This window comes from Pseudorca crassidens, chromosome 6 (genome assembly GCF_039906515.1).
Source record: "Pseudorca crassidens isolate mPseCra1 chromosome 6, mPseCra1.hap1, whole genome shotgun sequence".
Classification (NCBI taxonomy): domain Eukaryota; kingdom Metazoa; phylum Chordata; class Mammalia; order Artiodactyla; family Delphinidae; genus Pseudorca; species Pseudorca crassidens.
The window spans coordinates 85,643,503-85,660,459 of record NC_090301.1 but is presented as its reverse complement, the minus strand read 5'-3'; the positions used below and the strand labels follow the sequence as shown (position 1 = coordinate 85,660,459).

At 35.4% G+C, this 16,957-nt stretch overlaps 1 protein-coding gene across 19 annotated transcripts in view; it reads right to left on the bottom strand.

Moving 5' to 3' along the window:
- Nucleotides 1–16,957, bottom strand: part of GTDC1 (glycosyltransferase like domain containing 1) — a 493,504-nt gene that overhangs the window by 313,679 nt on the left and 162,868 nt on the right. Inside the window, exon 2 of one of the 19 annotated variants that reach the window (XM_067742045.1) lies at nucleotides 10,262–10,354. The exons of the other annotated variants lie outside the window; for them this stretch is intronic. Coding sequence (XP_067598146.1) covers nucleotides 10,262–10,263 — 2 coding nt within the window. The 5' untranslated portion in view covers nucleotides 10,264–10,354. The remainder of the gene's footprint in view (nucleotides 1–10,261; nucleotides 10,355–16,957) is intronic. 19 annotated transcript variants of the gene reach the window in all.

Genomic DNA, 16,957 nt, shown 5'->3' with positions numbered 1-16,957 from the left:
TTTCATTTGAAAGATGGGGTGATACAGTATGTGAGAAAATTGTACAGTGCTAAACAAACATAAAGAAGTACTCTATGAACTTTCTGGTGGTGCAGTGGTTAAGAATCCGCCTGCCAATGCAGGGGACACAGGTTTGATCCCTGGTCCGGGAAGATCCCACATGCCGTGGAGCAACTAAGCTCGTGCGCCACAACTACTGAGCCTGCACTCTAGAGCCCGCGAGCCACAACTACTGAAGTCCTCACACCGAGAGCCCGTGCTCTGTAACAAGAGAAGCCACCACAATGCAAAGCCCGTGCACCGCAACAAAGAGTAGCCCCTGCTAGCCGCAACTAGAGAAGGCCCACGCACAGCAACAAAGACCCAACGCAGCCAAAAGTAAATAAAATAAATAAAATTTTTTAACATCTTTATTGGAGTATAATTGCTTTACATTGTTGTGTTAGTTGCTGCTGTATAACAAAGTGAATCAGCTACATGTATACATATATCCCCATATCCCCTCCCTCTTGCATCTCCCTCCCACCCTCCCTACCCCACCCCTCTAGGTGGTCACAAAGCACCAAGCTGATCTCCCTGTGCTATGTGGCTGCTTCCCACTAGCAATTAATTTAAAAAAAAAAAAGAAGAAGAAGAAGTACTCTATTATTTATGAGGCACTCACATTGTGCCAGGTACTATGTTGGGCTCCTTACATACATCATCTCATTTGGTTTAATTTCATCTTCACAATACTTCATTATTATTAGTCCCATTTTAAGAGATAAGAAAATTGAGGCTCACAAAAGTTAAGCGATTTCCCAGAAATGGTAGGGCTAATAAATGGCAACACTGAGGGTAAATATATTAGGCCATACATGGTTCTGTATTGATATGTTTCATAATCATCCACTGGGGGTCCGCATAACTCTTGATTAGTTGTTATTTTAAAGAGAAAATCAATGCTGACACCCTACAAAGTAGAATCAAGTAATGCAGAATTTCTCTAACTTTTGCATCAGACACACAGCTAGATACTTGGTATTTCGAATTGGCTCATATTATTCCATCACGTCCACTTCTTCCTTAATTTATCCGAAACAAAGGCAATGGCTACCTTGTTTGACCACCAGAAAGAGTGCTAATAACCATTCTCCCCTGAAGTCACCAGAGCCACTGCCTTGAAATTTTAAACACTGGTTGGTGTTAAGAAATTCTGACTGGGTGCAACAAGAATAGGCAGCTTTAAAGACTTTCTGATTGCCAACTGAACTGTCTTCCCTTCCAAGCCAAGGAAAGCCACTTGTATGTACAGCCACTAATAAGCAAGACTTAATTGTTTTTTGTTTTCAGAGAGTTTGTAAAAGCCCATGGGAGAAAAGAGGTTAGATTATATTTTAATATTTAAAATAAAGTAAAACAAAAACCTATGAGTTTATAATTGCTTATATTTGTCAAAAGAGAAGACTGTAGACAAAAGAAAGATGTTGGTGGAAAAGAACATATAGTTATATACAAGTTGCAGGTAGGCAGCATAATTTTGCCAGAGCAACCAATAAAGGAGAAAAGTCAGTCAGAGAACCTATTCAACAGGATATTCAGATCAGTTGAGACAGGATGCTCATTCACAGCTAGAAAATCCATCAACTGCCCTAAGCCATGTCAAAACCCAGAAGAGGATGAATCAATAAAGCTGGGAGGAGTGCTGAATTATTCCTTCTACCCTCAGCTGTTAGACGGCATCAAGGATCCTACTGAAGAAACAAAACCTTGATGCATCTATAAGAAGTTTGATGTATGAATATTATGTTGTAATCTGAAGATCGGAGATTTAAGAAACACCATTTACATCATGTTCTGTTTCATAGGGAACAGATATAAAAACCAGGCACTGAAGAGCCATAGGTCCAAGGATTTCAGAGATTGTGATGGTAGTGGGTAGAAGTCTCTCCTTGTAAAATAAATTTAAAGTTGCATTCTGAAGTGGACTGAGTCAAGAAGCAAAGTATGAAAACAAGTGGATCTGAAAAAAAATGAAGTTTCCAGATAAGACCAAACTAGTAAGTGGATCTGCGTGGGTTTTGTTTTCATTTTGTTTTGAATGAGGAGGGCAGAGTTCATTCCTCTTCAAATGCCCCACGACAATTCTTAACAATCCCACTGTCAGACTTTCCAGCTGGAAAACAAACCTGAATCTGCATCTCTTGTTTGAACCTGTTTTTCTCCATTTGCCTTCAGTAGCAAGAGAACATTACTGATTCATTAAATCATCCCTTACCTTTGCCTCTAAATTATTTCCAATTCTTGCAGTATTTATTTTCCAGCCTGTTACTGATTTTCATCAGTAACAGGACTATCAATGAAAACAGAGGACTATTTTCATTGATAGTTCTCTAGGTGCTATCAAATTTGCCACATTAGGTTTACATTATAGAATTCAATACTAAACACTCAGGACCCACCCAGAAATGTCATCACCTACCCCTTGTTTTCGACAGCTCACTTAACCTTTCCAGACCTCTGTTTCCTCAGCTGTTAAATGACAGCAGTTTGATTAGAAGAGCTTTAAAGTCTTAACTATGTTAATATCTGTCATATTATCTCAATGTCAGGAGTTAATACCTAAAAACACTAATTAGTAAGAAAAAAAGTAGTATCACAAAAGACTCTATAACGGGAGGCAAATAATTAACATTTTGTCCATAGTACCCCGTGGACAAATACCTATGTGATTATAGTTAAGTCACTGAAACTTTTTTGTTGCTTTTACCAACAAACTGAAGATAATACATCACACTTTCTTACGGAGGGAATGGACCATATAATTTCTTACTTCAATGGTTCCAGAATGAATGACTATATTATGGCTTATTATATGTACATGATGGTACCAGGCAGTCCTTTATTTAACAAAAATTTACTAAAAGCCTAGACTGTAACAGGCACCATATGACATAGTGAATTCAAGGATGCTGGTGTAGTGGGTTGAACTGTGTTGTCCAAAAAGATATTCAAGTCCTAACCCCTGGTATTCAAGTTAAGATGAGGTCATACTAGATTAGTACGGGCTCTACAGCCAATGACTTCTGTCCTTATAAAAAGGGGAAGGGACACAAAGAGATATACACAGGGAAGAAGGTCATGTGACAACAGAGGCAAAGATTGGAGTGATGCACCTACAAGCCAAGAAATGCCCAAGATTGCAGGGAGCCACCAGAAGCTAGGCAGAGGCAAGAAAGGATTCTTCCCTAGACCTTTCAGAGGAAGCAAGTCTTGCCAACACTGATTTTGGACTTCTAGCCTTAACAACTGTGACAGAATAAATTCTGTTGTTACAGAAACCTTAAGAAATTAATATAGTTGGTCACATCAGTACAATAAGAGATAGCGAGGCAAATAAAAAAAGTTATTAAAAGAATTCCAAGAAATATGTTATTTTAGTGAAACCAAAGGACTAGTAACACCTAATATTTTTAAAAAATTTAAGCTTTCATGACATTGAAAAGTAGTGCTTTTGAACAGGATAAACTACAGGCTACTATCATAACCAACTCTAATTTACTACTTTGATTTTTGAAAACAGACAAATCATTTGACTTCTGAACATGTCAGTTTCCTTTCCTAGAAAGTAAGATTTGACATACATATTAATCTACCACACAAGAGTGAAAAGAAAATTAATGACATTATGCTGAATACTTCTGTAAATGGTAAATGTCATAATTATACATATATGTACACACAGAGATAGAAACGTAGATGATTTAGGGGTACGTAAGGTATGGATATGGACTGAGGGTTATAAACTTTATAACACTGCAAGAATTATTACATCCTGTCTCTGTCCCAACTACAGACCAAACAAAATCAACTATTCAAAAAAAAAAAATTATCTGACTATTTAAATCGCTCAAGTAGTGATTGAGTGTAAAAAAAAGTGTAAAACAGCAGCATTCCTAAAAAAAAATTTTGTGCTCTGATTAAAAAATAATTAAAATTACTAATACAAAACAACAATCTGTCCAATTAGTGTTTTCTTTAATTAGCAAGAACATTTAACCTCTTCAATAAGCTTTTATGTGGACAGAATGCTTCATACTACTATAATTATCCCTTAAAAGTAACAAAACAAAAAGAAAGGAAATACCCAGCAAGTGAAACAAAGCTAAGAGAATTACTGAGTTATATTTATACTTAAAATCTTGAACTGGTGAAGATAAAGTATAATAGATAATACTACTATTTATACTAAGCCCAGACAGTATATTTTAGACCAGCATTCCCAACCCCGGTTGCACTTTAGAAAGACTTGCAGGATATTTAAATATAAATGTTGATGCCCAGTGCCCCTCTACAGACAGGGCTGCCCCCGCATGGCAGTGCAGGCTTTGTTCTCACAACTCCAGAGGGCACTATTTATACACTGCAATGCAACCTATAAGATGTAGGAATAAAAAGTTAAGCAAGTACAAAGCATTAAAGATACTAAGTGAGCCACTAAATCAACACCAACTAATCATTTCTCAAATAAGAAGCACCAGACTTCAGCTCTCTGGGCAAAAGGAAGCTTCTACTGGGCAGCCATTTAGTACATAGCACCCTGAGCATGCTCTGGGCCCTGGGAAATTGCTTTCTCTCCTCTTTATCACATAAGAGGGTCCTGTTTTACAGTAAATATAGTATTTTAAGGTTAAGAAATATTTAATGATACTGAGTAATTACTTAGGATTTATTAGGGTGATAATGGTATCACCCTACAGTGATGTTTTATTTTTAAGAGATTTTATCATTTAGAGATACACAATGAAATATGTAGGCCTAAAATGGAATGTCTGGAATTTGCTTCAATAAAATGTGGAGTGGGAGACTTCCCTGGCAGTCCGAGTGGTTACGACTCTGTGCTTCCAATGCAGGGGACATGGGTTCGATCCCTGGTCAGGGAACTAAGATCCCACATGCTGTGCAGCTCAGCCAAAAAAAAAAAAAATATATATATATATATGGAGTGGGAAAGAGCTAGGCGGAGTTCAGACAGAACCAGATTGTCCGTTTATTTTATAATTGTTAAAGGGTAAATAGGTTCATTATCTATTCCCTCTACTTTTGTATATGTTTAAATTTTTCCATAATGTGGCCACTCATTCAAATCAAATATAGGAAATGCAATGTGCCTATAGTAAGCAAATTATCTTGACTAAAATGGAGAGTATACTTAAGATGGATAGTATCATCACAAGGAAAGGACCAGGCAATCATTCCTTAACGATACAAGTAAGAATTTGTTTGTTGGAAAAATAACTGGCAGTCAAACAAAAGGTTTACAACAGACATAGGACAGTACTATAATTTAAAAGTAGTGGAAAGCAGAAATGACATCAGGCTACGAAATAATAACTAATCAGAGTAACCTAAAAGATGTCAAGGTTTCTGCCCCTCAAGCTGAGGTCAAAATTAATGCCAAGAAGGAGAGAGTGGTTAAAGGAATCAAAAGCAAGAAAGGGCTGAGAGAAGTAGGGGGAAAAAAAATATTAAATTTGCCACTGAGAATGCCATTGATAACAATCCTAATTTACTCCAGTTAAGTGATAAATAGATGATTATAAAAGGCAGAAAACACAGAAATATAGTACAGTTGACTCTTTTTTTCTTTTTTCTTTTTTTTTTTTCAGTTGACTGTTGAACAACACGAGTTTGAACTGCATGGGCCCGCTTATAAGTGAATTATTTTTCAATAAATATGTACAAAAATAAGTAACACTCGATCCTCGGTTAGCTGAATCCTTGGATGTGGAATTGCAGATATGGAGGGCCAACTGTAAAGTTATCTCAGATTTTCAAGTTGCAGGGGGTAACCCCGAGTTGTTAAGGGTCAACTGCATATTGAACTGAATTGAAAGATATTCAGGGTTTTCTTTGACAAGAAAGACATTTACTAGAGAGCAATGGACAAGAGGATGGTCAAATTGACACTTCCAAAAACTAGACAATGATAAAAGTAAAGTTTTTAGTGATGTGGAAGGAATATGGTAAATAATTAAAATACAAAGAGGAAGAGTTAGGAGGGTAGCCTTCTATGGAATGGCTGAAAATGCTCAAAAGGGCTACAAAGGTCAAGCAATACTAACTGAAAAAAACAGTGATAAACTATTTCTAGAAAGTAAACCATGTAAACTGGCATCACTGCCAAGTCAACAGGTAAACCTCCAGGGATTAAAAATCAGTATTGTTCCTCCACTGTTCTCTTCTGTCATCATAATCTGTACACTTCCAAAAAGGTCCTGGGTTTTAACAGCTTATAGGAAGTTCATGTCTAATGAAACCTTTTTTCCACATTGCATTTGTATTCCCCCCAACTTAAGTTTTCCTGCTAATAAACTAAATACGAGTAACCATTTTCTGCATATTGCCACTGTATCCTGGTAAAAGGAAAGTCTCAGTATTTCCATTTTATAGCTTCTATTTATCATTTTAAGTTCTGCCTCATGTGCTTCAAACTCATTACAGCTACATCTTTTGCTACTTGAAAAAGAATCCAAAAGAGAAAAGTGAAAACCACTAAAACAGCCACCTTCTCCACTGTACTAAACAGGTAATTATATAACAAGCATGAAGTATTTCAACTAAAGTAAAGTACTGTACTCATAAAACATTTAAAAAACTATTGAGCAGCTACTACATGCAGGGCAGTATAATGGGTAGAGCAAGGAAGAAAGAAGAAAAAGAAAATAGGATGTATAACCTTGCAAAGCATGTAAAGCAACTGCTAAATAATGTCTTATACGCTACAAATCCAGCTAGCATTGTTTTTCTATGTATCTCTTATCAGTAAATAAATACAACTGGAATATTGCACATAGCAAAGATTATATATCTTATGAATTTTATTGATATTTCTTAGTATTATTTATTCATTCATCCAACAAATATTTACTGAACACTAAGAGAATTAGACCTTGGGAATAGTTGTGAAAAAAGACAAAGCCTCTGCCCTCAGGGAACTTAGAAATAATAATAAAATATTTCCTGCGCAAATTTATGATGACCTTTGCTTATAAAACTTCAAGAAATGGGCAATATTAAATATCATAAGACACCAAAATAACCCTAACACATTTGCTTTTGAATTTCAGCTGCTCAAAACTCCATGAGTTAATTATCTGTTACTTTACAAATTTTTTTGTTTTTCCTCTCATCCACTGATCCACTCACAGAATGACCACTTCCTCGCTATTATTAATTCTGTCCAAGTGTAACTGAACAGGTAACACTGCTTAGCAGTGACAAAAAGTAAAACATTATTAATAGCCATTCAGAATTGTTTGTTACTTAATGAGCTGCTCTGTAAAATACTGAAGGTGAAAGGCAAAAGAAATGGATGAAAGAAGATTTAGAATGGTCTGGAAGGGGGTAGGTGGGGAGCAGGATTTGAGTAGTTAAGAGTGTTTAGCTTTGCTTAACTCTTTACAGGTATAAGAAATAACCTAAATAGAATGTCTAAAAAAAGGAAGGAAATCAAATGAGCAGGTTAGGTCTCTCTCTGCAACAAGCTGGGCAAATGTATTTCTCCAATTCACCTGAAGTATATTTTATCTTCAGCCCCAATTAGCAAAGGTAGAAGTGTATTCAGAGGTTTTTGAAAGAAATAAAGAAAGCCTATTTCTACAGACAAAAAAAAAAAGCAAAACTAATATACATAAGGTCTCTTCAAAAATTTTACCTACTAATAAAAAGCTTTCAAGCACATTTATAACAAGTTTAAAAGATATATTCCAGCTAAATAATCTGCACTAATGTGGTGGCCAGCGACACAGCTGACCTGAAACGGCCATTTCTATTGTGAACAAGAAAAGAAACTTGGTATGTTTACTAAAATTCGTATCAACTCGAAGAAAATATATTTGAACATTTATTTCCATTTAACAAATATTTTTGGCAGTTAGGATTTTCAGCTGTTATTCTTTCATTAAAATTAAAGTGAGACATTTCTACATGTTCAGACATTCACATAATTCTTTTCTTTGGGGTTTAAACAAAGAGATGATACTGTACATGTGAAATAACTACTTTGTGTTAGAAAATTACAGTCATTTTATCATAGGTATGAAGTGCTGCTTTTCTTTAAAAAACAAAATAGCAACAGGTGTTGTCAAAACCTTCAGATCCATGAGACAAATGTACACCTTTTTTTCTCTTTAATACTTCATTTAGTCTTTACTAGATAAGGATGCAATTTAGCCACCCTCCATTTTACTTTTTTCATAAACACAGCATTTTTTTTACACACTTTCAAATCAAGTACCTAGGAAAGTACCTTACAAAATAGGAGTCATTACGCAAATGTTAGTTGAAGAAAATGAATAAACTGTGAATTATTAATTCACTTTTTCTAATTACAGAAATATAAATATGACCACTATTCTAATTCCTTATTACTACCCACTATTTATTAAATTATTTATTAAATAATAAAATAATAATTATTGCTGTTTAACTATAACTCAAAAGTGATATCAGAACTGAAATAAGTTAAACAGAAACCAAAAATCTGTGAATGACATCCACACTATCATTTCTTCTGATCACTATGAACCACATGTACTGAAGAACAAACATAGCAGCATATTGTAGCTGTGGGCCAAATATTCTTTAAACATTGTTTTTTTATTTAAGTATTAATTCCATGCCATCTCTTCTATTTACATTTTAAAACAGATAAACTAAAGGCTAGAAATTAATAACCTAAAAATAAAAATCTCAGAGCAAATGAGTTACATAGAAGAAGAGCACAAATTCTAACTTCACGATAGCATCTTACTCTTCAGTTTACAAAATATTCTTCGAACATTATTATCTCATTTGATCCTCATAACAAACCCTGAAGATAAATGGGCAGGGTATTATTTTTTCTTTTTACCATTTTGCAGATGAAGATGCAAAAGAATGGTGATCTGCCCTTAGAGTCTGAGTGGCTAAACTGGGCCTTGAATTCAGCTCCTCTGGCTTCCAGTCCAATGCTCTCTCCTGCTCCCTCACAGCTACTATCTAACAATACGTCTAATAGGTACAAAGAGAAAATCAAAACCCATCATTAGGGATGCCCAAACATCGAAGGAATTCACATTGTGTGGCTAATATTTGTAAGTCAGGATTAGTCAATATCTATGTGTCTAATCTGTGGTTTGGAGCTGCGAACAAATACCACATTAGTCAGCAAGACAAAATAAGTGAGAGAACAACTGACACTCCATGTCTATGAAAAAAGAAGTCATTCTTGGTTTGATGTGCTTACCAGCTGGAAAAAAAAAAAAAAACTGTATGACAAATTGAAAAGTAAAACAGAAATGAAAATGAATGCTGATGAGTTCAAACCGAATATTCTAAATTGCAAATGTGGAAATACTGATTCAAATGGCACCATGTCATTAAACTCTATTAGAAGGAAGCCTTCAGGTGACTCATACAAATCTGGAGAGAAGGGATTTCCCTGTCACTGCCACCCCATTTAAAAATGTAAAACAAAAATACCAAACAAAACCAGGTTGCAATATTACTTTAGAGGTTTTCTACAATTTTTCTAAAACCTAAGACATACCAAGTTTATAACTACAGATGCTCATCTAAAGCCCAAATCCTTAATAACAGAAATACTAACTTTTTTGCTGTAATATAGAACAGGTCATAACAGAATGTAAATACCCTGAATTCTCCAAGTTTTGATATAATCAATATCTTAAGGGTTTATCACCAAAACTGACAATATGCATTAGAAATCCTAGAACATAATAGTTTCTGGGGCCAGAGCAGGCTGAAGGATGAAACAGCCAAAAAGAAAACCCTGTTCATCAAAACTTTCTTTTTCAGTAATTCTAAGAGGCTGGTGCTCACCACAACTCCTCTCAGATTTAGACATCTAATTAGAAACTGCATTTTTAATACTAGTTAATACATGTAAAACATATGCATGTTGAACATATTAAAGGACAAAAGTTTTCTGGGAGCTTTTTTCCATGGAAAAAAAAAAATAAAGAAAACTCAACAGTGTTCAAGTGGACCACTACCATCAGCCAGCATTTTATCTAAAATAAAACTGATTGAAAGAAGGCAAATATAAAGATCATATTTCCAGAAGCCTGAATGTTTTTCAGGTACTTCAAATCTAAAACCGCCACTGTTTCTCCTTCTTGTGTGAATATGTATGTGTGTCTTCTTTTTTCTACTCCCAGTTCTAAATACCAAAATCAGACAAAAAAAAAAAAAAAGATTACTCACATAAACTACTTACATACTAAATACTCAATACTCCAATTTCAGAGCCAGTAAGTCCTCGATTCTTAACCTCTGCTTCTCTTACTTCTCTTACATTTTTCAAAAAATACTGCAAATAAAATATGAATGTCATTAAATATTTTTGAACACTTAGAAAAATAAAAATACTACTACTATGAAAATGATTGCATAGTCCTCCTAATCACTCTTTATGAGCCCCTGAGTCATAATCTCTTCGTTTCCACCAATTGCAAGAGTCAAGGATTCCCAAACCTTTGTAATAATGGCACTGTGCTATTACTTGAATTCCTGGCAGCAATCTTCTTATAAAATGGTATAGAAAAGTATTTTTTCAATAAGAGCGAGTTGATGTTTTTCTGTTTTAAAAATCTCCTTTGAGAAAATTGAAGACACTAAGCAATGCTATAAAATGAAAGCTAAGAATCACTACCTCTGAATGAGAAACTCTACAATACAAATGCTACATACACACAGACACACACAATATACAAATAACATAAGCCTTTAATATAACTGGATTTCATGAAATTTTATTTAAGCTTATGATTGAGTCAAAAAAAAAACAAACAAAAAAAAACAGTGACAAAAACTAGTTCACATTCTTAGCCACTTTCATTTTCTGAAAATCACCAAAACAGTTCATATACAAATAAATATCTGTATCAACACTGGATACACACTGAAACAAACCATGGGCTAAAAATCCCCTATACTTCAGCTCTATTCCTATAGGGAAAGACAGGTTACCAAGTGTGGGGAATTTCCCTAGAAACATATTAGTATCTGATGGCTTTAGAAAGGCTGATTCAAGTGAACATTGTGCAAAGAGTACTGGAAAAAAAATAATAAAAGGAATAGAACTATATCCAAGAGAAGAAACTCAGTTCCTAAAGTGCACTACCTTATTTACTCTTTTATCATTTGTGTCTGGTACACAGTGTGTGTTCTTCAAACATGTGCCTTACCAGTCCAGACCACTGAGGAAGAGACTGGCTTTTCTGAACTGAATACTAAGTAGAGTGGCAACTACAAACTTCACTCATTAATTTTTACCTTGGGATCTAGCATAAAATAAGAACTCTAGAGATGCACTTAATACCTGACTTTTCCCTTTTTCTGAGGGGGGAGTGCTAAGTTTGAGAAGTTAATACCAAGTAATGAATCACTTATTGATTATGTGTATATTTGGGTAATATGTACATATACACACATATACATGTATACATAATATATATTATAAATTTTATTTACACAGAGAAAAGAGGCAGTGTTACATTAATTCTTTAAAGAAAAGGAAGTTCTGCTACAGTGAAGTATGTGGAGTAACTTAAAATGCTGCCAAAGTAAACCCACTGATCCAATTTAATGAGTGAATATGAATGATTTACAATTGGCATAGCTATTTTTTAAATAATTATAACTACTAAAGTAATTTAACTGTGATCTCTCTGCTTCTGCCTAAATTAATCTGTATACCAAATTCTTTTTTCATAGACAGGATAAGGGTAACTTTCAATTCAGCTCCTAGACAAATTTTATAACTAGTGAAATGCAAACAACATAAATTTCATTCATATTGCTAATTCCTTTACCATCTACCATTCCTACTATCATTATTCTCATTCAGAATCTCACTATTTCTATATGAGATGTTAAGAATCCAATGGCCACCTCTACCCTCATCCATGGTCTCCATCCTGTATTGCTGTAATACTTGTCCTGTGCAGTTTTCCTTACCTCACTCCCATGTTTGACTGCAATACTCACCGTGTTTTACCTGCAAAACATTGTTCAAATCAAAGCAGTGCAATTTTAAATAACAGCAGTGCAATTTTCCTTTTGCTCTCTTGCACTCAGTTCACGAGGTTTGGATGAGGTCGACCCCAAAGTGGCCATGTGACCCTGGACTGGCCAATCATGACATTAGATGACTTTTGTCACAGTAATAAGTTCAAAGACCATAAGATTTAAAAAAAAAGTGCTTTCACTCAATCTGGGACTTTGGCTACAACTGCCAAGAGTGGTACACTCTTTCAGATAGGGTAACTAAGCTGGTGAGATATAGACTTAGCTCTGGGAGAGATCCATTTGGAGAGAGCCAAACCAGAGGAAAGCAGAGTCAAGAAAACAAGAGGCCTAATTACTGGATCCAGCTTTGCCTGGAGTCAACCCCTCTAGGACTTTCAGTTATTCAGTTATATGAGCCAATACATTTTCCCTTATGTTTAACTGATTTTGAATTGGGGTCTTTCATGTGCAACTAATAGGGTCCTGAGTAATAGAGCCATCAAAGGATACTCATAACCTAAAGCAAAAGCTCCCTAAATTCTTAACCTTGAATTCAAGAATGTTCATGAACTAGACAAAATCCACCTTATCCTCCCAACCTGATGTCCCACAACTCCTCCTAACTCAGAATATGTTTGTGCTAAACCAAGATTTTAGAGATTTCCAAACATTTCCCAATTTTCCTACATTAATACCTTTGTTCACAACACTTCCTTCTTCTACAGCACTCTTCCACTTCACCTCTATTAAAATCTCTAACATCTTCTCAGGAGGTCTACCTCAGAATTTCCTGAATGAGGATTAAACTCCCTCCTCTGTACTTCTTTAGTGAATGCTACCCTCTTTGCAGTCCTGACTCTTCTGTGTGAGGTCTATAGTAACATATTCAGTATTTAGTGTACATGTCTTATGTTCCATGCCCTATAGAGACAGATAGCTAACACAAAGGTCAAGCACCTTCTCTTTGAAAAGGCAGATATAATCATGACATTCTGAGGCTGGAACAGAAGATCCAAACAAATAAGTCATATGAGAACAACTTAAAAGATATAAGCACTACTGGAAAGAATTATTGCTCAAAAGTCTCTTAACTCTATAAATAAAAGTAAATATTCAAGAAGATACACAAACAAGATAAGGAAATAATTTCTGTATTAAATGAAGCAGTGGTTGATAACAAAGTTGAATGAGAGACAGAACAAATTTGTCTTTTGTGTTAGAATTCTTTAAATCTTGATCTTGATTTTAATTCCTTGTTTAAGACATCATAGAACTCAGTAGAAGAAACCAAAACCTTTAGTTACAGATGAAAAAAATAAGACTCTAAGGTTAAAAAACATGACTTTTCCAAGGCCAAACAACTAATTGATGGCAGAGTTAGGATTAGAACCTAGAACTGCTGATTCCCCTACTACAGTATATTGTTTCTTTCCAACATGAGTGATTTATATTTTTTATAAACTCCTTTATGTATATGTACATTTAAATATATTTTATTGAAGAGTATCTGAAGATGCATTCTTGGACAGAGTCTAGACCAGAGGCTACAAACACAAAGGCCCAAATGGACCAGTTAAGTAACATAAATACAGAAGCAGGTCAGTATAAAACAATGGCAACTAGTTGTATTTGTGACCAAAACAAAGAATGTCTATCTGTCTTAAAAGCAGTAAAAATTAAAAATGCTTAAATAATTGCAGCGGCCAAGCTGCAATTATTTGTCTTCGGGACAAATTCTTATCTCTCATTTATCCTATAGCTTCCACACCATATATTAAAAGGCCACTCTTCATGGGTGGCTATTGCCAAATCTAAAAAGCCTTAAATATAATCATGTGAAATTTTACAAAATTATCTCACACATATGCTAGATTCTACAAAGTTTCCTGAACTAAGAAACATTTTTTTTCCAGAAACATTTTTATACAGGGGAAATTCCAGAAAAATATATTTTCTATTATCAAAATTTACATAACAAATGATGACTGATATCATAGTATGATTAATACAACCCATAAGAATAAGTGAGTAAGTGTGTAAGGAATTCTTTAGTTTAATCCCATAATTCTGAGGCCCTTAAATGTCTCTAAGCAGTCTCTGTGCAGAAGAGACGATATCCCTGGACACATGATACTGGTAGTGCTGAGAGCTGAAAAAAATAAGCAAAATTAGCAAAGTCAATTACAACCATATTTTGTTTGTATTTTCAAACCCACAGATATGAAAGCATTCATTCAACCATATTTACTCAACAGCTACTATCTGCTAGGAAGCAAATTAAGTACTGGAGATAAAAATGGTAAACAAGACAAATATGGCCCTTGTCATCAGGGAACTCACAGAATAATGAAAAAAGAAAAAAAATAAAATAAAATAATTACAAATTATATGCAATGTAATTAATATACATTAATTTAGGATGCTGAAATAGAGGGCTTGTTTTAGATAGGCTGATCAGGGAAGGCCTCTCTGAGAAGGTGAAGGATGGGAAGAAGTAAGCAAAGGTGTGGGGAGGGGACATGAGTTAGTGTTACCAGCTGAAGGACCAGCAAGAAGCAGCAGCACCTGAAGCAGGAAAGAGCTTGACATTTCAGAGTAAGTGAACAAGGCCAATGCCGCTACTACAGCACATTAGTGAGATGTCAGGGATCAGAGATGAGGTTGCAGAGGCAGGCAGGGCCCTATGAGCCCTATATGTAATCTGGATTTTTACGTACGCAAGGTGAAGTCACTGATGGTTTTTAATCAGGGATTATTTAATCCAAATTACTAGTATAACAATTGGATATACAGGCATTAAATTTTCTTTCAATCAACAGAGCTTACTAAATGCTTACTAAGTGTCAGCACTGTACGTCCACGTTTGTCAAGTTTGCCTTTACATCACCAGTGCTCGCATAGGCACTGGCTCTGGACGTAAAAGTTCTTAATACATGCTGATGAAGGGGGAAAAAATGGAAACAAGCTTAGAAAAGAACCAAAAGATACCTAGTCTGGTCAAACCATCCCACCCTCCTGCCCTCTCTCAACTACATGTATTCAGTCACCAGGAATTTCTCCTCAAAAGGGAGTGTTAAATTTTGAAGATCAGCATGAGATGGTGAACAAAGAGAAATATAGGAAAGACTGCTTACAGGAAAAAATTTACTAATATATAGGATTATGTTCTTCAGAAAGACAGAAGAATGAAAGGGACATGTATGCTCTTTTGTAAGCACAAGACCTGATTCAGCTCCCGCCTTCTGCCTGCAGTTATCTTTGTGGGCTGGCTGGTCAGGAGGCCAGCAGGTCCATCATGTGAAAGAACCACAGAGTATAAACAAAGAAGAGATGCACAAGAATTGGCCATTTAATAAACAGGACAGTGTGTCCAAAGATGGTTAGGAGGCCAAATCTGATCCCAAGGAAATAGGTGAGCATGAAAGCTTCCCTAAGAGGGGAGGCTTAAGAGAAGGGAAGGGTACCAGAGTATCTGCACCATAGCTTTAGAAGCCCTGAATACAGGATGTCAGACACTCAGACCTGTGCACACCCTACACAGCTCCCAAAGCAAACATATTTCATTGACTAAGACCTTAATAAAAGCAGAAACACTTTCTCAAATAAACAAACAAATGTTGGGAGTGGAAGTGCAATGAAAATACCTAAAACAACTAGATTAGAAGCACTCTAAGATGAGACTCACAGTTTCAATTGTTATGTGAAAAATAAGCATGTGACTTCTAAAAGCAAAATTATGAAGGTCCTTACTCTAGAGCCAAAGCATTTTTATACAATAGTATGATTTTGCATCCATTTAAGGGTGTTTGGGGTTGTTTTGCTCTTTCCATTTCCTTCATTAAAAATAATGATTTTCTCTCCTCTGTAAAAGTGTAATAAACATCCAGTTTGTCTTTTAAAATACAGTTGTCAAATTTCAAAGGTTAAATATATGGGAGATTTATCCTATAGGTCTTTAAGGTACAGAGTCTGTTCAAAATAATAACTTATATCCTGATGCACTGTTACCTGGGGGCTGTATAGAATCTTAAATGTGAAATTTTATTTTATTTTTAAAATATGCTAGAAGGAATATAAAAAACATGCACTTGAAGTTCCACTGTTGTGCTTCACTCCTTGGAAGCAGTGGGTTCACAGTGCTTGCTACTAAGTATACAAACACTTTTGAATTAGCAGTTGATGGTGAGAATAAACTACGAACTCCATAACATGAAAAAATTTTTTTCTTGCTACTGGAATACTTTACTTCTTGACAGAACTGAAAAAGAAACACAAAGAAAACTGGAAAAGATAAAGTCTGGAAACCCTCCTTTAGGATGCTTGTGACACAGTTTCCAGTTTTGCAATGAAAGATGTGTTACAGTAATTTAAAAGTTAGTCATTCATGTGCATGTGCATGTCTTTGTATATGAGAGAGAAGAGAGTGAGAGAAAAGAGAGATAGGCAGAGAGAGACAGAGAAACAGAGACTGACTGAATGGTTAGTTATTTGGTGTGCAGTATTATACTATTTCTGTGGCATTGGGGTCAGCTACATTTTCAACATAAAAGTCCAGATGGTTTTATACTGTCAATCAGAGGAGAGTTCACTGAGATGTAATATTGTGAACAAAGCGCTAAGCACTGTACAAATACTGGAAAGCTGCTGTGTGCACTGCCTAGACACAAGAGCAGATCGGTAGAAAAACAAACCAAAAGAGAATCCCACAATTAGGCAGTATAGGATAGGGAAGCTGGCCGGCTGGGCAACGGTGACAAGGAAACTCTCGGCCAGTTCTCATAAATGGAAGAGTCACATATGGGTCAGACTATGGGATGCTGCATCGTACCTAATGATAATATTATTTACGCAGTGTCAGAACATCATCCAAACCCCAAGAACTGTACGCAACTGGTAATGATAT